Here is a 23002-nt window from a genome sequence, read left to right as displayed (position 1 = left end):
CCGATAATTTTATGAACGGTGCAGTGGAAAAGAATCAGGCTAACAACAAATTGAAATCAATAAAACAAAACATTTAATACAAGGTTATATAATATATACATAATCATACTTTGGATCAAGATAATGCAAAATTAACTCAGTTCAACTACACATAACATTCACTTAACTTTTGATATTAAACACTGAGCTTCAAAATCTAATTTCTCCTTAATAGGCAAAGATAGTTCTAAAGTTCTTTACCACTGAAATTCACAGCAAATATTTTTACAATAGTATTCTTTATCTATCCCTTAGTCAGAAATTGCATAGCTCAGTCAAGAGATAGCTATCTCTTTAAGGGGGGAAGACTATTAATCTTCTAGCTTCGGCAAAATTCAGCATAAACACCACAGTTAATGTTAGGATTTAAAAGAAGGAGGTAACTCTTATAACTTCACTCTAAAATGCTATAAAGTACAACTGTTCTTACCAGAATAAATCTTTGCACATATTATTCACTGAGGCACACTTAAAACTTTAGTTCATTATCACACTGGAGCTACACATTTTAAAGTAATCTTCTTTAAACTAACTTAATCTTTAATTTCAGCACATCACATATGCAGACACATTTACACTAGAAAATTCACTTATTCCTCACATACTACTTTGCAATAGAATCAGCTTTCCACTAATCTTTCTTGAAAGCTCTGGAATACAACATTAACTTCAGAATTCCATATCAATATTCTGTCAATTTACATTTCGATCCTTCGTAATCTGATTACAGCACTTAATTCTTTGTACTACAGCCTCTTATTTAACTCCATGCTGCCAATAAATTATTTTCTCATCTCTATTGTACTGTTCTCAGTGCCATTACTGTGCTGCGTCTCCAATTGCACTCAGTCCCTAGTTCCAGTGCTAACTCTGCCGACCAACTGCTGACCCACTCTTGACTCACTGCCCTTGTTTACTCTTGCTTTCCGTTTATATACTTTCACTCCTTTTTCCCGCCAAAACTTGTTTTCACTGTCCAGCTCATATCAATTCCATCTCACGTCCATAACTCACTTGCTACACGCTCGCACCTTCTATTTTTAACTCCGTCTCCATGACAACAATTAGAGCAGTACATAGCATAAACATTACATAACATTTTACCTTTATATACAGAAATTAAATAAAAGGATATTTTTCAGTTCAAACAATATATAATTAAATATGATGAATACAAATTCTTCTATTATTAATATAGGAATAAATAAAATAATCTGAATGTTATTTTTATACAGAGTCCTTTCTATTATTAATACATATCTTAGATTAAATAATTAAATAAAAAAAAACTCTCAAAGATAATTATATGAATAATAGTTTATAACAAGAGATTTACATTAAATATCATCTACAAATGTAGCATATGATATGGTGGATTATGTTAGATTCTGAAGGGAGTATTAATAATTTCAATTTCCCTTCATTCAGAATCCAACAAAAGCTCAATCTTCCTCTGAAACATTTTTTATTAAAAATTTTTCACATAAGGTCCATTGGTGGAGGAATCACTTCTACTACCCTTTTTCTTGGTCTTAGGTTGTATCTTGTTTGGATGAAACACCTTCCTGTGTTTTCTGTAACACATGTATTATCTTCTCCTTCCTTACTTGGATCCCTACTGTTATCACGTTCGAATGTAGTATATCTTCTATATTGGTAATCTAGGGGGTCTTCTTCAGTATACGAATCCTTCCTTAGGCTATCAGCTATGTGCCTAGGTTGTTTCACCCTTTTTTTTTCTGATACCAAGTTATTTCTTCCAAATTCACTCACTCTTTGATAATTTCTTTTTCTCCCCCATACCCTTTCAATGGAATCTCCCAGGCAGACCAGATGATCTGGCCTATTCTTAATTAATTTCAATCTGTCTGAATGAACAACTATGGTTCTTTTTTGTCCCAATATTTCTTTTATTCTATAGTTCACCGGGGGTGTTTTATCAACTATCACATAAGGGCTTGCAGCACGCTTACCAAATTTCCCCCCCTCTCTTATTGCTGGGTTGCTGTTCTAGAAACACGAGGTTCCCAGGCTTTAATTCCTTATACCTTCTTATCTTATTTGCATAAGCTCTGGCTTTTTGTGAGCTATTCTGACTGGCTTCTGCTACAAGATCATATGCAACTCTATTCTCATAAATCAGGTTGTTAAGATACTCATCTATGTCAAGGAAACCAGAACTAGCTTTCAAGTCCTTAAAGTCATGAAGGAAAGTGTGTTTAAATCCATATAGGACCACAGCTGGAGCCTCCCCGATAGCAGAGTGCAATGCTGTTCTACAGGCGAAGAGGGTGTGTGGGAAGAAGTTGTCCCAATCAGTTAATTGACCATCTGCAAGTTTAGATAGGATTTGTTTCAGAGTTCTATTCATTCTCTCACACATCCCACTTCCTTGAGGATGGTAGGGAGTGGTGAACAGTTTCTGTATATTCAGTAATTTACACAACTGAAGCATGACTTCAGCTGTGAAATTTGTTCCCTTATCAGGTTTGGGGGGTTCCGTATCTTGAAATTATCAGTTCAAAGAATTTATTTGCCACAGTTTGGTCCTTCATGGCAGTGGCCTCAGGAAATCTAGACAAGGTGTCAATTACCACTAATATATATCAGTTTCCTTTTAGTGTGGTTGGGAGGGGCCCTATGATGTCCATTGCCACAGCTTGAAATGGATGACTTGGAATGGGAAAGGGCTGGAGGGGAGCCCTTTTTCCATTACCTGACTTACGCTGACACAATATGCATGAAGATACATAGGCTTCGACATCTCTTCTCATTCCTTTCCACACATACCTATCTTTTATTCTGTTCCAAGTTCTAAAAAAAACCTTGGTGACCTGCCAAACCAGTATCGTGAAAAGAATATAGTATCCAGGGGATCATGATTGTGGGAGCTACTATCTTACTTTTCCAACGTCCAGTGAAGTCTTGTTATTTACAGATCCAAAAAGGAAATGGAGTTATGGAAGAATGTTCTTCCATAACTCCATTTCCTTTTTGGATCTGTAAATAAATCTCTCCCCATATTGGGTCTTGCTTTTGAGCTTCCCTTATGGACAGCTTGTCCCAATTCTGAAGGTGAGGTGGTTTCTTGTGGTTTTGTTGTTTTCCTCCTGTCTTTATTAATTTGATGTACTCTTCCTCATAATCTGAGTTCTTTCTTGTTTCTTCATCAAGCGCTCTGGAAAGGTAGTCAGCGACTACATTATGCTCTCCAGGAATGTAGCTTATCTCTACCTGGAACTCTTGTATCTCCAATGTATCTTGTATCTCTGTCAATATCAGAAATATCGACAGAGCTGATATTTCTGCCAACGAGTTGTGAAGGCGAAAAACTGTCTATCTTCCTTCCTAAGGGGAATTTGGAAATAGCCAGAGTTCAGGTCTAATTTTGAAAAAAACGTTGCTTTCTCCAGACTAGTTAGTAATTCCTCTATGCTGCAAAGGGGAAAATCAATGGGCTTAGTGACCTTATTAATCTCACGCAGGTCCAAGATAGATCTTAGGCTCCCATCAGGTTTCTCTACTAATATGAAGGGGGCTGTTCCATCTGGAGTTTGATTTCTCTATGATTCCCACCCTTTCATATTTACTCAAGAGGTCCTGAAGTTTGTCCAATATTTTAAGGGGGTCTTGTACTGTTTTGCATATATGGGAGAGTCCGTGGTAATCTGAATGGAGTGCTCGATTTTCTCAGCACAGGTTAATGAGCTGACATCCTCTGTAAAGACTCGAGGATATTCTATGAAGATTGTTTGAATAAATTCCTCAATTTTACTTTTTGTAGTCTTGGATTCAGTTGAGCTGATGGCTTCATTTAATAACTTCTTTTTTTTTTTTTAAGACCTTGCTCGGGCTCTACTACTTCTATCTGCATCATATTATGCTCTTTGTTCTCAATTCCTTTTGAAAACTTTGGCTGGTAACTTACGCCATTCAATGCAATGGTTCCTGAGGCAAAATCACACATGAATTTATTCTTTTCTAGGAAATCTAGACCCAAAATGACTTGACCATTTGTGTCTGCAATCTCAGGAAGAATAACTAGCTCATGTGAGAATGAAATTGGAAAGCAAGGAATGTGTAAGTTAGCGACTATTTTCTTTATTGCAATCATTTCATCTTTAGCAATGCCTGTAATCCTTATAGGGTTTTGTAACAAGGAGGTATTTTCAGAGATTTGATTATTAAATTTGCTTACCAGGGAACTTGAAATTACAGATATATGGGCACCAGTATCCAAAAGTATCTCACAAAGAACCTCCTCAACTAAGCCTTGTACGACAGACAATGACAATCTCCCGGTTACTTTAGCTACAATTACATTTTGCATCTTTAGAGAATTGAAATCACAGGAATCTGGGAGGTCTTTATAGCTAATAAGGTTGTCAGATGATTGATCATATCTGCAAGTGTTTAAAGACTCAGCTTGTCCTTTTAGAGTCTCAAGATTAGAAGGGGTTTTGTCAATAGACTTAGTTGAACTTATTAACATAGGGTTTTTCATCTCATGAGGGTCTAATATACGGTATTCAACTCCTTTCCTTCTGGTTTGAGTGATTTCTCTATCACTTTCTTATCCAGAGATAGTTCCTGAGGGACAACAGAAAACCTCTCTGTGGTGTTGCCCTTGGTAGGTGAGAGCCACCTGATAGATACATAAGTGTTGATAAGGAGGGGACTTGAGCATTACAATCTTGGGCTAACATTTGCCTTATGGAGGAAATATGATGCATCTCCTGTAGGATCCTCTCTCTCCTTTTTGCTAATTCAAAACACCCTTCTAGATTAGTAGCCCCCTTCTTATGAATTACTTCCCTTAAATTATCATGTAATCGTATTCTAAATTGTTGGAAGGTAATCCATTCTAAGTGGGGTTTCTCAGCATTAATCACATTTAAATTGTTGGCTAGTGTAAACAAACGATTGTGAATATCAGTGACAGTTTCTCTATCTTTTTGTAGGACTCTCTGTAACTTCCATAAATTTGGGCCAATACTTTTTAATTTTGAGAACTGTGAAATCAAGTTATCCTTAAATTTTTGATAATCTAATGTTTCTTTTAGCACTGGAGATGAGTACAAAAAAGTTTTTGCCTTGCCAATTAATTTACTTCTTAATAATATAAGTAATTGGAAATCAGTCCAGTTAGCTATTCCCTAAGTTTTTCCACATAAGTGAAGAATGACACCACATCATCAGATTCTTCACCCAAAAATTGGGAAAGACCTGTTGTGGGTTTACTGTATGGAAAAATTCACTATCCTCCATTTTTCAGCTTGAGGAAACAGTCATAATAATAATATATCAAACTTAATTCTTAACTAAAATTTCAATTCTAAAATCTAAATTCACTTATTTCTTTGCCTGACTCTGATTCACAACCAATTCACAGTGATTTGCTTAATTTTACTTTTAAGGTTTCTGGTATCAGTTCTACTATTATCACACGAAATTTCTTCAATTGCTTAACTTATTTTAAAGAAATCACATCCTGTCGACTGTGCCATTTTGTTAGATCGTCCTTCCTGTCCTTTGATCCGCCATCTTGCTTTAACGTTGTTCTTATTAAGGTTAATTAATTGTATGTTGATTACTAATCCAAATATAGGGAAATTTCTATTATACTGTGCCAACCTATTCAGATTAGTCTATGCAAAATAGTGTAATCAAATATTAATTAACTTTAGCAGTCTAATGTTTATATATAGGCTGAATTTGACATTAACATTTGAGGTTCCCGCTAGGTCCGATAATTTTATGAACGGTGCAGTGGAAAAGAATCAGGCTAACAACAAATTGAAATCAATAAAACAAAACATTTAATACAAGGTTATATAATATATACATAAGCATATTTTGGATCAAGATAATGCAAAATTAACTCAGTTCAACTACACATAACATTCACTTAACTTTTGGTATTAAACACTGAGCTTCAAAATCTAATTTCTCCTTAATAGGCAAAGATAGTTCTAAAGTTCTTTACCACTGAAATTCACAGCAAATATTTTTACAATAGTATTCTTTATCTATCCCTTAGTCAGAAATTGCATAGCTCAGTCAAGAGATAGCTATCTCTTTAAGGTGGGGAGAATATTAATCTTCTAGCTTCAGCAAAATTCAGCATAATCACCACAGTTAATGTTAGGATTTAAAAGAAGGAGGTAACTCTTATAACTTCACTCTAAAATGCTATAAAGTACAACTGTTCTTACCGGAATAAATCTTTGCACATATTATTCACTGAGGCACACTTAAAACTTTAGTTAATTATCACACTGGAGCTACACATTTCAAAAGTAATCTTCTTTAAACTAACTTAATCTTTAATTTCAGCACATCACATATGCAGACACACTTGCACTAGAAAATTCATTTATTCCTCACATACTACTTTGCAATAGAATCAGCTTTCCACTAATCTTCCTTGAAAGCTCTGGAATACAACATTAACTTCAGAATTCCATATCAATATTCTGTCAATATACATTTCGATACTTCGTAATCTGATTACAGCACTTAATTCTTTGTACTACAGCCTCTTATTTAACTCCGTGCTGCCAATAAATTATTTCCTCATCTCTATTGTACTGTTCTCAGTGCCATTACTGTGCTGAGTCTCCAATTGTACTCAGTCCCTAGTTCTAGTGCAAACTCTGCCGACCAACTGCTGACCCACTCTTAACTCACTGCCATCTTGTTTACTCTTGCTTTCCGTTTATATACTTTCACTCCTTTTTCCCGCCAAAACTTGTTTTCACTGTGCAGCTCATATCAATTCCATATCACGTCCATAACTCACGTGCTACACGTTGCACCTTCTATTTTTAACTCCGTCTCCATGACAACAATTAGAGCAGTACATAAGCATAAGCATTACATAACATTTTACCTTTATATACAGAAATTAAATAAAAGGATATTTTTCAGTTCAAACAATATATAATTAAATATGATGAATACAAATTCTTCTACTATTAATATAGGAATAATCTGAATGCTATTTTTATACAGAGTCCTTTCTATTATTAATACATATCTTAGATTAAATAATTAAATAAAAAAAACTCAAAGATAATTATATGAATAATAGTTTATAACAAGAGATTTACATTAAATATTATCTACGAATGTAGCCTATGATATGGTGGATTATGTTGGATTCTGAAGGGAGTATTAATAATTTCAATTTCTCTTCATTCAGAATCCAACACGTTTCTGTTGGCTCATTTTCAGGCTAGGTTTGTTTAACGAATAATATTTAAAATGAACTGTGGTTAAACCAAAATACCTAACTGTACTCTATCTATCTCACTGTGCTCTATCATTCGGCGACCGAGCACGCATCGTATCTGCGCATAAAGTTAGTAATGTAAGTAGCTTTATGCGCGCTCGGTCACCGAATGCGAGTGGGTCAAGTAGATTTGGTTGCATAGGCATTAGTAGTATATATATTGTGTGTGCAAGTCTAATAAGATGTTATATTTTTTAGGATCCCCATATAATGCAAACCCCTAACTTTAAGTAGTATTTTTTACCATAAATTTTTCGCATTATACGCGATAATATACAGTAAGTTAATTTTTTAATTCTAAATTCTTAATTTTAGTTCTAAAAAAAAAAAAAGTTAGCCAAACAGCTAAATCCTTAATCCCACTTATAGATCATTCTATAAGTGGGATTATATAAGTTTTCTGATAACTAGGCTTTAGAACCACGTGATGTGTGACAGGTTGCTCTGTCCCGTTGGAATACCTGTGCAGGAAATGGAATGTTTTTTGCACAACACATTTGATGCATATCCTCAGTGAATGGAACACATTCTTGATGTAGCATTCACTATGTCGAGAATGTAGCCTAGAAATCTACACCAAGAAACCTGTAGGTTTATCTGTTCACCTGACTGCTTTGATGGAAATGTGCTTCGTCCGAGAACCAGACATTATGGGGGAAGGATAGATCTTCATAGACATTGGCGGCCTGCATGAAAGTACAGTATTCGCAGTGTAATCCATTGCTGTTAAACACTAACCCAGTTGAATGACATACGAAAAGGCATCCAACTCCTTAAGGATTCTATATAGCGACCGCTTCAGCATCCCAACTTTTACTGTTGTTCGGTGTTGACTACATTTCAGAGAGTGTAACATTGCTCCAACATGCCCATGATTCTAATTTCATCTTCTTGATGGAAGAGCACTTTTTTGTGTGCCAATCTTGGCCGTTTTTTCTTCAGTTCTTCTTTTAAATGGTCCAACAATGACGCATAATAGACTCCAGTTATTGTCTTAACCTTTTCCAAATAGTCTCGCATGATAATTCCTTGGGAATCCCAAAAAACAGTGGCCATCACCTTCCCAGCTGACAAAACGGTCTTCGCGTTTTTCAGTGCTCTTTCACACGGCATTGTCCACTGTTTTGACTGCTGCTTGGACTCAGGTGTGTAGTGGTGGTGGATCCAAGTTTTGTCTACAGTCATGAATCGACACAAAAAATCCTGCGAATTGCAATTAAACATCACCAAACACTGCATTGAAATGTCTTTTCGCATGCAGTTTTGATCAACAGTCAACAATCGAGCCACACAGCTTTTTCATGTGCAATTTTTCATGCAGGATATTATACACCCATTCAGTTGAGATGCCACAATCTCATTCACTTTCACTCGATGGTCTTCCATAACAATACCATGGAATTTGTTAATCATTTCCTTTGTAGCAACCTCTGTCTGGTGTCCAAGCACGCTTAACCTTTGATGGTCTTATGACCATGTTTAAACTCATTTATAAAATAAATAGTCTTTAATGCTAGTGCAGAGTCCCCATGAACTGCATCTAACTTGGCTTTGATCTGCACGGCCATCCACTTCTTCAAATAAAAGTGTTTTATCACTGCACGGGACTCATTTTTCTCCATTTTTATGAAAAATGTGAACACGGTCATTTTAAATGTTTGCTAAACGAGAACTACACGTCGCACGTGGCTAAAATTTTGCCAGGGGTCATGAAAAAGATACTTGCCGACACTGGTATGAATGAACAAATTGTGTCACCGGCTGTTGGAATTTTACCAGTATTTATACATTAATCTTCCTCTCGGTTTTTTTCCTGCCGTGTTGGCATCAAAGGCCTGTTTTGCCACCTTTTCTTCTTTCATTCTGTTTAAGTGGCCATACCACCTGAGATTAACTCTGCTCACACATTCTTGAATGCTAACGATATGAAGTTCCTTTCTAATATTTTCATTTTTAATATGATTCTGCCATCTGTTCACTCCTCTAATTTTTCTCAGATCTATTATTTAAAACTAGTGTGAACACTGTCTCTCGTATACTGCTAGTTTCGTGTTTTGGCTAATTTTTTTCTTATTCCATATAAATTTATTAAACTGGCTCCCTCCCTGCCATATCAGCTTTGCTTATTCTGTTGTCTATTTCCAAATTTAATTTGGTCACTAAAAACTGTGCCTAAATAGGTGAAATATTTTACTTAAGTTCTCTATTGAGAATGCAGCTGAAGTTTTCTTTTCATAACTTATTTTTAACGGTATTAAGACCAAACAAACTATTTTTTAAATAAGATGATTATTAACTTGCCTATATTTTGCTCAATTTCAAATTGGCATCTTCAGAGCACAACCTAGCATGTATACATGACAGTAGTAAGTGAAACAATTTAAATTGTAACAGACAAAAGATCTAAAGTCTTAGTTTGGAATGCTCTAATGTTGTAAAAAAGAAGTATTACAGCTATGTAATACTTCTATCTTAAGATAAGTCTCCCAAATTTTTGGCAAATTAATGCAGCCATATTTGTTCATGTTTGGTGAATTCTTAATAGTTATGGCCAACTCTTAAAATAATCTTTCCGATCCCTAACAATTTCTAAATAGCACATTAGTTTTCTTCTATCTAATTCTATGTGAAGGGGTGTCCAAAGCTTGGTCTGCCAGTCCTGACTTGCCATAATAATGGTAGCAAATGTATTTTTTTTTTTTTTTTATGTTCTTCCAGGCAGATCTTAACAGATCTTCTTATCTGCCCAAATTAGCCAAGGCATAGTCATAAGGAACTTCATACACTCCAGGATATGCTCGAGGATGAAGTTTATCCTTAGGATAACGGATCAGAGTTGCTAATTTAACATAAATGTGGTGCAAAGGCCATGTTTTATTAGTACTTTGGCTATCTTTTCTGATGTACCTCTGTCACAGGGAATAGGAATAGTAATGTTTTGTTCCTGTGTATTAGAGGAGGGAGGAGTAACGGAGCTATGTAGCATTTTATCTATCTTATAGGAATTGTAGCCATTGGCCAAGAAAGTATGGTACAGATATTTAAGTTTTGTGGAAAGAGCTGTATCATTAGAACAAATGGCTCTGTCTCTGTGTGTAAGTCTTTTTAAAATGCCATGCTGCTGGGCTGGATGATGATGTGTTTCTGTAGATATCTTCCTGTGTGGGTGGGTGGGTGTGCGTGCTGGCTTTCTGTAAATGAAATAAGATAGTGATCCATCTGAAAGGCAGGTGACTAATGTGTCAAGAAAAGGCAAACAGTTATTAGAATCTTTTTCTACTGTGAAGTGAATTTTGAGGGTATTGGCTGTTTAGATAGATGACAAAAGCATCCAAAGTGTCTTATCCATGGGGTCAAATGGCAAACACATCATCAACAAAAGCATAACTACACTAGGGGCTTGTATGTAGCTGTAGTAAGTGTAGTACTTTTTCCTCCCCATGTAAAGTAACCTGCATACATAGTAAATTTTAATAATTCAAAGATATCAAGAGGGACATTTTCGACTTTATCGAATCAAGAGTGTCTATTAGTGATACATTGTCTGCACGGTTAGCCTAGTGGCTTTGCGCTTCGCAACCATATGCCTGGGGAAGGAGTGTCCTGGGTTCGATTCCCGTCGTCGACGTGAGGAACTTGAGGATCTTCCTCAGCCATAGCCAAGTTAGCCGGTCTTTGGCATGGAAAGCAGGATTTTTTTCCTCCAGTTTATCTGGGGGTTTTCATCCTGCAAGCAGGCAAACCAGCCTCGTGAACACATGGATCTACAGCCATAAATACTTAACTCCCCACGAGGGGGCTCAACTCACCCCAATAGGGACAGTATTAAGTTCTGAATTAAACAAAAATTAAATTAATTTACGTTTCCTTCAGACTTAACATGGGCTTGCAATTTTGAATCAATTATTGATGTACCAGAATATACTAGACTCTTGCAAATTTCACTAAAATGTTACTAAGCTGAGAATCCTTCATTTAATATGTGATATTATAAAGTATTGTGAATTGCTAGACTGCTTAAGTGTAAGTACTTATGAATTACTGGGGGAAAGAGATAATCCGATTAAATAAAATGGCCGGAATCGAAACACGTGCATCAAAGAGTACAGGTGCACCCCTTTCGTAAAGAAACAAGTTCCCCCCCCACTCATACATGCAGAAGAGTAGGCTAAGATTACCGTGTGTGGTGCGCAGTACTGGGTGACATGAGGTGACGCTGAGAAAATGGGATGAGTAATCGATGACGTAGAGTGAACGTTTGGCGCGCAATTTAAAAAGTTGTGCAGCGCCTAGGAAAAGGGGCTTGTGCTTCTGGTTCTTTAGGCTGAGTTTTACTCTTACTGGTGTGTGGAGTTACACTCTGGAGTTTTCGGGCAGTCTTGCTGATGTGTATGGAGCCTCCTCGTGGTGTCCCCTCGTTCCCCACGGATTCGAGACAATGACGGAGGAACCTTACCGTAGCTTTCCCAACAATTTACTGGTCGGCGACCAGCCCAGCAGAAGGTATTCACCAATGCTTACGGAGATGTCGTTATGATGTTGAACGAGTTCACCATGGAACAACGTCTACCTATCTTCGGCGGCAGAAGTAAGTGCAGATTGAACCTTTGAAGAATGCCTCAGAGAAAGCAGAAGGAACGTGGTGTCGAAAGTAATTGTCCAGACGAGATATGTAAAGTGGCCAGATAATTCCCCAGCAATTGGCAACGTACAGTCTATGTTTTATTATGTGTATATCTGTATTTGAAGGATATATGTAAAATTTAGGAAGGACTCTAGAGAAAGTTTTCTTTGAATGATAAAGTAATAATGAGAATTTTGAGTATTTTGTAATGTAAATTAAGAGCACGTGGTGCCTTAGAATTGTCTTTTAATGATGGAAAAAGTTATGAGGATTTTGTGAGAAGAAATTGTATAAGAGCACATAAAGCTAGTTTAGAAATTCAGCTAATGATTGTCCTTAGTATTAATGAATAAGTGTGATTTTTCAAGTGTAAATTGTAAGCCTTGACTGAAGTTCTTTGTCATGCATGCTAAGATAGATATTGAGAATCTAAGTAAATTAGTGCTCATTCATTAGCAATTGCAGATTAAATATTAAGAGTGAATTCATAGTATGTACAATGTTTCAATTGAATTAAATGTTTTGTTTCTTTTGTTTAACTGATGACTTGCCTTATTTTCTTCTCTGTTGCACTTGCTCATAAATTACAGACCACAGCGGGAGATTAATTTATAGAGAGGCCACGATTGCAAACGTAACTCTTAGTAACTTAAGATTGTATGCTCAACTGTGTTCTGGTTCCTCGATTCTACACTATCTGTTAATCTAGGATTCGGGATGGCGCAGTGAAAAATAAATTTTCCCTGAATCTGAAAAAGGAATTAGAACCAGTGTGAGACAAAGGAATAGGTATCTGCCATTAGTAATTCCTTTGTCCCACAAACCACTAGCATCGTTCTTGTAAGTATAGATCGGCCAAGAGAGATAGTGAAGTTAAGAGGTTTAAGATTGATGATAAAGTTTTAGTATAATTAAGAATAATCAATAAGTAAAGATAAGATAAATATAGGAGAAATATAGAGTAAATAATAAGAATAAATAAAGAGAGAAAAATTTTACAACGGGGAAGAAAAGGGAGGAAACTCCATATGAATAAATAAAATAAAGTGATACATTAGTAAATAAAGAAGTGACATCAAAACTAATCATTATGTCTGAATTTTTAAGGATATGATTTTTAACTAATGATTTGAAATGGACTGAATTTTTTTATAAAATTAGAGGAGTTGTCAGTAAGGGAGATAAGAGACTTGGCTAACTGTTGGGCAAATTTATAAGTAGGACTATCTATGCTCTCAGCTATAGGGCATAGGGGAATATTAGATTTATGGATTTTTGGTACTCCACAAATGTTGAGGTGGTTTAACACAAACAGGTTTTATTTTTTTGATGATTTCTTTGGGTCAAGTAGCCACTTTTTTCAATAATTTGTGGAATTTTTTTTTCCTTTGAAACATAGTGGAGTCTCGATGTGTAATTTGGTAAGTAGAACAGTCACATAGATCTTGCATTTTTTTGTTATAATCCTCTTGATCCATGATAACTGTTGCACTATCCTGATCAGATTTAGTAATAACATTATTTTTATTCCTATACAACATTTTTAAGGCAGTTACTTCATTCTGTGGTATATTACTTTTTGTTGGCTTAGCATTGTTTAGGATGCTTGCTATGTCTAAATGCACATTATTAGCCATTGCAGTGGAAGACTGAAGTTTTCTATGTTCCTGCCTATTTTCATAGTTTTTGTCTTTTTATTGTTGATTTTTATGCTAAATTTGTTAATAGCTGGTATGCAATTAAGTTAGAGAATCCTGGAAACTTGCATCGTGGATGTATTTAGGAGTACAATATAATCTCCATAAAGCAGTGAGCTAAGTTCAATATCTCTGATTCTAGTTTAATGCCATTTTCTTTAATAATGCAATCCCTATAGATAATGAAGAGCATTGGAGATAATGCACACTCCCTGTCTCACACCTGATTTAACATCAAACCATCTTCCTGTATTTCCTTCAATTGTAATTGCTGACTTACAACTTAAATATAGACTATGTATTACTTTGTATAATGTTCCATGTATCCCATATAATTGCAGTGTTTTGAAAAGCTTTTTTCTGGGCTTCTTGCTGTCTGCTTTTACCAGATCTACAGAACTTAAGTACAGATCCTTGTGATATTCCCATAGTTTCCCAACCATTTGTTGTAAAGTCAACATCTGATCTTGACAACTTTGTTTGGCTCGAACCAAGCTTGTTCTTCTTCAAGTTTCTCTTTGACAATTTTTCTCAGCCTCTTTTCAAGAATGCTTGCATAAATCATACCTGGAACACTTAGTAGAGAAATTCCTCTGTAATTCTCACAATGAGCTTTATTGCTCTTTTTATAGATGGAAACTATGAGAGCTCTACTCCAATCATCTGGAATTTGATCTTCTGACCAGACCCTCTGAATCATGTAGTGTAGTCTTTGCAAAACTTTTATACCTCCATATCTGAACATTTCTGGCTGAATGTCATCTACTCAACTGCTTTTTTCTACATTTTATGTTTTACTGTGGATTTTATATAATTTTTATAATGTTATATTATTTAAATAATATAATATAATATTAATATTATATTTAATAAATACTATATGACTAACCTGACAGGAGTAACTATGTCCATATAGTATTCTGTCTGTTCACTTCATGTGTATTCTATGTTTTTGTGTGATTTGCAGGAAAAGAATAAAATTGAGGTTCCAGGAAACCTTACACCTTAATAAATATTCTTTGCATCCTCATGGAAATTCAAACCTGAGTTTTAACATCTAGAGATTTTGTCACTAATTTCATGCATCACATGAAAACATATATACACATACATACAAGAATTTCAGAATCTGTATGTGTCTTATTAATTTCTATATTTACTCTCTCATCAATGCTTTAGTTAAATCCATAGTTACCATTTGATTCATTAGATAGCAAGATGTATTTTTTGTTAATTGAATCTTTCTAATTAAAATAGATGAAAATATTTTTGAGATGATGAAATAGCTTTTCAGAATAAAGACAAGAATTGAAATTGATTTGAACAGAGTTCTAATTAGTATTTGTTCTCAGAATATGAATTCTCAAATTTTATTTTTACTAGAATATATAATAAACTAAAGAACAACAACAAAAAAAAAAAAAAAGAGAGAGAGAGAGAGAGAGATACTGTTAGACTGCACAGTTTGGTCTGTTCAATTACCTTGTCACTGGCCATATAGCTGCTGTTGCATGTTTTTTTTATTGTTGGGCCACTAATATGCTCTAGACTGTTGAGTGTGTGTGTACACTCAGATAAGGTAGTAATTAATTGGATGATTGATGTAGTAGCATGTCTGGTACTGACTATCATACCTTGCTGTTAATAATGAAATTCGTCCACTTGGCCCACTGTTGCAGCGATGTGCATGCACATGCTATCCCTTGACCACACACTTGATAATACTGTCTCTGACAAAACAGTAAATTCCATGGATGATTGGGATATACTAGCCACATATAAGTTATAATATGCTTTCAGCTTTTCAAATGCAACTGCTGAGAAAAGCAGCTTACAGCATAGATAACTATTTATCATACTTCAAGTTCTTGCATAATGATAGCCCATTAAGTTATCTTCGTTTGCCACCCAATAGTGTGTTTTGACATGCAGCACTAACCATAATGGTCACTATAGCAAACCCCTAGCAACCAGACAAATACTTAGTACGATGTTCACTATAATTAATTTGGGGAGGGGGGGCTGACCCCTTTCTAATCCATTCTTAGGAAACAGAGAAATTGCAGTAAAATGTAACTGATTACAAAACAAAGGATTTTCAGGAACCATACATAAATCATGAAAAAGATAAATGTAAACAATAACAGGAGACATAAGAAAGAAAAGAACTAGAAGAGTGTGAAATTATATAAACAAAAATCCAGAATTAATACTTAAATTTCAAAATGTTATGTTAGCTTAAACTAGTGTTACTTATCTGATCTTCATAATGAACCAAATATGTGCACTCTGCACCATTAAAATGAAAAATATGAAACTTCAGCAATTAGTTAGCTTTATTGGTCACCTTCAGTCAGAAAGAGTGAGCAGACATAATTGATAAACATCTAGCTTGCATTAGTCAGACTAAGGGCAAGGATTGGCACAGCTGGTGGGAACACGTAGGCTTCCTAATACAACACACAAGTAATGATAGACGAGATTTCTATCCAATTAGGAAGCTAATTTTTTTGCCATTGTGCCTGTAATTTTTCCCTTTCTCTAAGGCAGCTAAGGTCAATTGACTGCTAAAGTTTCCAGGTTGTTCTTAATTTTATTATTATTATTTTCCTAATCCCCATGGAATCTTATATAACAAGACTTATCATGGGATGTCAACACTAGTGAACACAAAGTCTATCATACCACTCCTTAAAATCATCTACAGTCTGCACGTTCACCACCCTCTTAGGCAATGCATTCCATGCACCTACCACTCTCCATGCAAAAAAAAATTACTTTTTACCCTTTTACCCACCACCTCGTTTTGCAACTTTCAGTGTTATATTGCTGTCTGGTCTGTGTTTATATTACCCTGCTCTAATTTCTTTATTTAATATTTCGTGAATGGTCGGCTACCTTAACTCTAGACTGCCACCATCTACCTGTTTCTACTATATCTTATTTCTCATGCTCTATAGTTTAACAAATTTGTTTATTATTTGTTTAACGACTGCGCCAGTTAGACTGTATTTTGAGAGCAACAGTATAAGATCTTAATTCAAAGACAAAGCAGATATTATTCGTATTCCCCCTCTGATATTATTCTTACTTTAAACTAGTCATGGCTTAAATGTAAATCATATAAACTTTTATCTTATGCAGGTTCGAATTTTTTTAGGATAGTGCATTGACAGAATCATTCCAATGTGTTGTTTACAAACCATTTATTTAATTCAAACAGAAATATGTACAGAATGAGTTACATTCACATATAAACATGTCATTACAATTTTCTTGCTAATCTAACCTTAGTTCTAAGCTAATTCACAATCTAGCATAATATTAACTGAATATAAGACATACCTTGGTTAAGCCTAATTCACCATTAATATACGTTATCTCATAAACATAGACACTTGACATACATTCTTATTCAGCAGACAGTCTTTCACATTAACCGTTTGTTCACACATAATTTTTCCTTTTCTCTGCCTTTCTGCTTGCTGACACGTTCCTGTTTTTCTACTAAAATTCTTCCTTGTCAGGGTTGTTGACTGTGCCTTGCCTTATTGGACCCTTAACATGGTGACAATGTACAGCTCCTTCCCTTCGAGACGAACAACATAATATTTCTTGCTTGGCGATGTACCCAGGTAGAAGACTTGTAACTCTCGACACTTCTCTTTAGATTTCTGACAGCGATCCAGCGTGATGGAAAGTCAGGTAAGAGAAAGCTCAGAAAACCCTCAGACAAAATTCCTTCCCAACAAATTGCCTTATATAGGCCCAGGTCTCCATTGTGTGCATGTACTCATCTCACGAAATTGGTCATGTATTTACCTTCGGACATGCTGACGTCATTCTTCGCGTGTCTTTTGGAATTCTTTACCCATGGTAACTATGGTCACATATTGACCTTTGGACATGATGACGTCATTCTTCATGGGTCTTTGGAAATTTCCATTTATAGCAATTCTCAGAATTCTTCACTAGTTTTAGCATTAGACTAACTGATTTAATGTTACTTAATAACCTCACATGATTACATCATGCATCACATTATTTTTACAAAGGTTCAATACAATATTATTGCAGAAAAGATTATTTCAGTTAAAAAAATTAACATCACTCTGTACATTCTTCTAAACAAAAAAAAAAAAAAATGAAACATAAGTTACAAAGTCAGATATCATGAGAGATTTTACACTAGGGAAGGCCTCTTGTCCTTGTTCCTTTCTCTCGTTCTACCATATGAAATTTTTAATGCTACTGATACATATTTAGCAGGTCAGGATATATGACATTGCTTCTTTAGGAAAATAGGTATGTTATCTAGTGTGCTTAACTGTGAAATGTATTTTATCAGATAACTGAGTATTCACCTGTATATTCTTTATAACTTATTATTATTATTATTATTATTATTATTATTACTTGACACCTCCAGTAAACTTAAATAAACTAGTGTCATCATTAAGTTAAATATGAACAAATTTATCTCTCAAGCATGCATTAAAATGTTGGCAAACAATTTTTATAAAAAGAAGCAAGTTAAAGATGCTTTCTTAAATTAACTAATTTTTTTTTTTTTCATAAGATTTGTGTTCCATGAATTTTCAAGTACCAAAGTTGATGATAAAGTAGCCTTTCCTATTGAGGGACTGGATCTTTCATCATATATATCTGGTCCTTGTCCTGGGAAAGTGATTTATGATCTTCAAGCATGTGTGTGTCACTTTGGAGGTAAGTGTTTTCTCTATTTTGCACAGGTATTTTGTATTTCCAAGAAGTAACTTCATATAATCTTGTCATATTGTATAACCCCAGCCATAGCTAATTTTTATTCAGGTTTACAACTATAATAAAAATATGATTATTCAGTCCTCATCTGGCATCCAGTTTTGCTGATTTGGTTATCTTATCCTTTGATTGGCAGCTTATTATTGTTTTTCTTTTAAAAAAAGTGTGGGGGAAAGGATAGTTTATTGTTGGGCTTGGAAGCCCAACAATAAATCTTGGCAGAACTATCAAAAAGTTTTATTTTTGAGAGCGCTGAAAATATTTTACAAAATTTTCTTAAAGCTAAAACAACTATTTCCTAAAAATAACTTAGTGTTTATAGTGCAGGTAAATTTAAAGTATATCTGCAATATTTTTCACTAATACATATATCTAGCACAGGATAGTGAACACACACACACACACAAAGATTTAGAACTTGTTTTGGATATACAGTTTTAATTTTTAACTCGGCTTTCATTGTCATTTCTACTAACAGTAGAAATAAGTGTATATTAAAGTAGGAATAAAATCATACTGTAGATTAGTATTGAGTGCTTTATAAATAAATGGAATTCTCTTCTAAAAAAGTATTCACTTTAGCACATTACAATCACAATCAACCAATTCTAATAGGCCACTTCATTTTCTAATATATGCTAATTTTGTTGATATATCCACTTAACAAAAAACTCCATCTTCTCCCCCCACACCAAAAAAAAAAGTGCAACTCACAATGCAGAAAATTCACAAATAAAAATTCATTGAAAGATAATTCAGTTAACTTTTTCAATTAATTTTTGCATGATATTTGCTAGAAGGCAATTCATCATTAAGCGCTTCCATATTGCAATTGGAAGAACGACAGTATGTTGAGTGGTAAAAATGAGTACGTTTGAGCAGTAAAGAACCATTATATAACTAAACTGAGCATGCAGGAACCATTACACAATTGTAAAAAAAAATAAAAATAATAAAAAAATAAAATAAAAAAACCTGAAGTGTGGAAGCTGTCATGGATCAGTCATTGTTCAGTAGGTATGCATGATAATTGGCAGAAAAGTTAGTCTTACATGTGGAAAGATCTAATAAGTGACTTCCAAATATCACATAAAATCGTTCCTCGAGTTTCTGTTGAGTGTGCCTTGTGAGTGAATAACCATCGTAGCCTCTTTGATGTTGCAGGCACTGAAGTTGTCTTCTAGGTAAGGCATGGAGCTCTTGTCCCATCCAATATTGTGGTGAGTGTGTGGGAAGTGGAAAACTAGGCCTGAGCTGTCTTCTCTGTTGTTATTAACGTCTCCAATATGCTGTTATTGTCTAATTTCGATACTTTTAAATGTTTTTCCTAGTTAAGCATGGACACAAGAACATGGAATATTGTAAACTCCAGGATGTTTATTGAAAGGGTTGTGGTCCTTATATAGGTGAGCATAATAGAACTTGTATAGTCATAATGGGCTTGAAATCCACTCTTGTCATGAGATTGGTTTGGCCAACATAAAGAATAGAAACTGAGGCTCTGTAGCAAATGTCAGGGATCTGTTGTGGAGCAGGTATTATTCTATACTACAGCAGGATCTGTTGTAATATAGAATAATATTCTTTGTACCATTTTCTTAGAATATCCATTGCTCACCAATAGTTAGAGAAGAGAATGTAATTTAGGTAATGACCTTTACGAGTGGGCTTACAGTACATGCTAAGAGATGTGCCTCCTTCTTTTTTTTCAGAATTTCATTTTTACTCTCTGATACCTGTACTTACATTCCAATAGATTATGATCCTACTTTGATCAACCATGAAGAAATCAATAACCTTTTATGCAACATGATTACATGGCCTATGGATCTTTAAAAGAGATAGAAATCTATGCACCCCTTAAATTTACAATTATATGGAATGCCACAAGACTAATATTCCTCTTTGGCCTATGGTAGATGATATTAGCTAGCCTGCTTATTTGTTATCAAATAAGATATCAGATAGTTGTTTGTAGATTTTCCCATTCATAAAATAATTTGAGTTAAGACAATGTTTAAGTAGTTTGGAGATATCAGGAGGATGCACATCAGGCACTCATCAAAAACTCGCAACACTTTGTAGAAAAATGAGAAGTTTCTATCTTACCAACGGGCATTCTTTCTATCTAGATATTGTATCTTTGTTCACAACAGTTTCCTGTAGATGAAGTTATGGCACTTGTAGATGATCTGTTCCCACCTGACATCTCCCAACTATTTAAACATTGTCTCAACTCAAATTATTTTAGATAGAATGGGAAAATCTACAAACAACTATCTGATCTTGTAATGAGGGAAGCCCTATATCTCCTCCATATGCTGACTTATTCATGAAAAACTGAAAAAGATTTCCTGCTATCTAAAAATTCAAAACCATCACTTTGGTGGAGAATCTGAAAACACACCCCAACTTAACATCACCAGAGTTAAAGATCGGTACTATCAAAATAAGAAGCCTGAATGGCAAAGAAATGGAGCTAGCTGAGGAATTAGATAAGTACCAGATCGACATAATAGGGGTGACTGAAACTAAAAAGACAAAAACTGGTGGGATCTTTCTGAGCAATAAATACAAAATGTTATATTCAGGCAATGACACTCAAGGAAAAGAAGGAGTAGCCATAGTATTCAACACAAAATATGAGTCTAATCTTCTTGAATGGCAGTCAGTTTCAAGTAGAGTAATGTGGGCAAATATGAGAATGGGGAAACAGTGAGACTTATTTGTGCCTATGGTCCCACAGAAGGTTCTACTAAGGTAGAAGTGGAGGAATTTTTTGACGCTTTAGAAAAAGCAACTGACACAATGAAAAAGGAAAAGTTGGTCCTTGTTGGGGATCTAAATAGCAGAGTAGGAAATGATTGTAATAATAATGGCAAATACCTGTTAGATTTCTGCTCAGGACATCGACTGGTTATTACCAACACAATGTTCCAACATAAAAATGTGCACACATTCACATGGAGAGAAGAGGCAAGGAATAAGAAAAGTGACTATGTTATTGTTGACAGTGATGTTTTCTCATTGGTGCAGGACACCAGATTGTACAGAGGATTTGAAATTGGAAGTGATCACCATTTACTCTTGAGCAGGATAAAATTGAATTTTATATTGGAAAGAATAACATGTAAGAAAGTTTTAAGCGAATAAAAGTTGAGCAGCTCTCAGATGTTAACTGTAGACTAAAATACACAAAGATTATTGAAGAAAAAATGAAAGAGTTTGAGAACAGGAACCAAACCTTAGAGTGTCAGTGGCAAGCCTTGAAGAAAACCCTGATTGATCCAGCTAGAGAGGCATGTGGTGAAGTTGTCTGCAAGGATAGAAAAATTAGAACTCCATGGTGGACATAGGAAGTTAAAGAAGCAGTGAAGGAAAAGAAGAAAGCATATCAAAAGTTCCTGGCAAATAAGTCAGCTTGTGCTCTTAGAGAATACAGAGACAAATGTAAGAAAGCCAAACACTGTGTAAAACTAGCTAAACAAAAGTCATGGGAGGACTTTGGCAGGAACATAGAAAATAAATATCAAGAAGGTGGCAAAATATTCTGGTGGTTGTTGAATAAGCTTAGGAATGGAGGAAAGAGTGCTGTAAAAGGAGTTAGAGATGATAAAGGTGACATGAAAACTGGAGAAAAAGATATTCTTGAAGTATGGAGTAATTACTTTGAAAAACTGCTAAATGAAACGAGCAGGTGATGACAGCACAGTGGTAAAAAACATTGACTAGGCATGCAGTCAAAAATACAGGTCCATACTTGAAGTAGAAAAAAGCAATTAAGGCTTGAAATGTGGAAAGGCAGCAGTAGTAGTAGATGATATTTGACCAGAAATGCTGAAGTATGATGGTATAAAAGTCTTACAGTGGCTGCACTGCATAGTTCAGACTGCCTGGACAGAGAGACGAATTCCTGATGATTGGAGTAGAGCTCTCATACTACCCATATATTAAAAGGGAAATAAAACTGAATGTGAGAATTACAGGGGTATTTCCCTACTGAGTGTGCTTGGTAAGATATGTGCAAATATACTTGAGAAACAGTTGAGAAGAATTGTGGAAGAAAAGCATGGTGAAGAACAAGCTGGATTCAAGTCAAATAGAGGCTGTCAGGATCAGATCTTCACTTTACGACAAATAGTGGAGAAATCATGGGAATATAACAAAGATCTCTATTTAAGTTTTGTCGATTTGGAAAAGGCATATGACAAGGTACCAAGAGAGAAGCTATTCAATACGCTACAGTTATATGGTGTCAATGGGGCATTATATCAAGCAATACTTAGTCTTTATTTGAGTTGTAAGTCAGCAGTTAGAATTGAAGGAAGTACAGGAAGATGGTTTAATGTTAAATCTGGTGTGAGACAAGGATGTACATTATCCCCCTCTGTTATTCATTATCTATATGAATCACATTATAAAGGAAAGTGGTATTAAACATGATATCAAAATTGGAGATGTTAATGTCAGCTCTTTGCTTTATGTGGACGATGTTATACTTCTAAATAAATCCACTACAAATCTGCAAGATTCACTGACCAAATTGAATAACTGTTGTAATAGATA

General features: G+C 34.9%; 1 protein-coding gene across 5 annotated transcripts in view; it reads left to right on the top strand.

The window, feature by feature from the left end:
- Positions 1-23002, top strand: part of LOC150093095 (uncharacterized) — a 390523-nt gene that overhangs the window by 328135 nt on the left and 39386 nt on the right. For all 5 annotated transcript variants that reach the window (XM_090413295.1, XM_090413299.1, XM_090413294.1 and 2 more), the window contains one exon: positions 18234-18379. In XM_090413295.1, the coding sequence (XP_090269421.1) occupies positions 18234-18379 (146 nt within the window). The remainder of the gene's footprint in view (positions 1-18233; positions 18380-23002) is intronic.

This window comes from Typopeltis vanoorti, chromosome 24, assembly GCF_054136105.1.
Source record: "Typopeltis vanoorti isolate ZY-2024b chromosome 24, IOZ_Tvanoo_1.0, whole genome shotgun sequence".
In the NCBI taxonomy this organism is placed as follows: Eukaryota; Metazoa; Arthropoda; class Arachnida; order Uropygi; family Thelyphonidae; genus Typopeltis; species Typopeltis vanoorti.
Note: the sequence above shows the minus strand (reverse complement) of the source record. Positions and strands in the feature narration are given on the sequence as shown.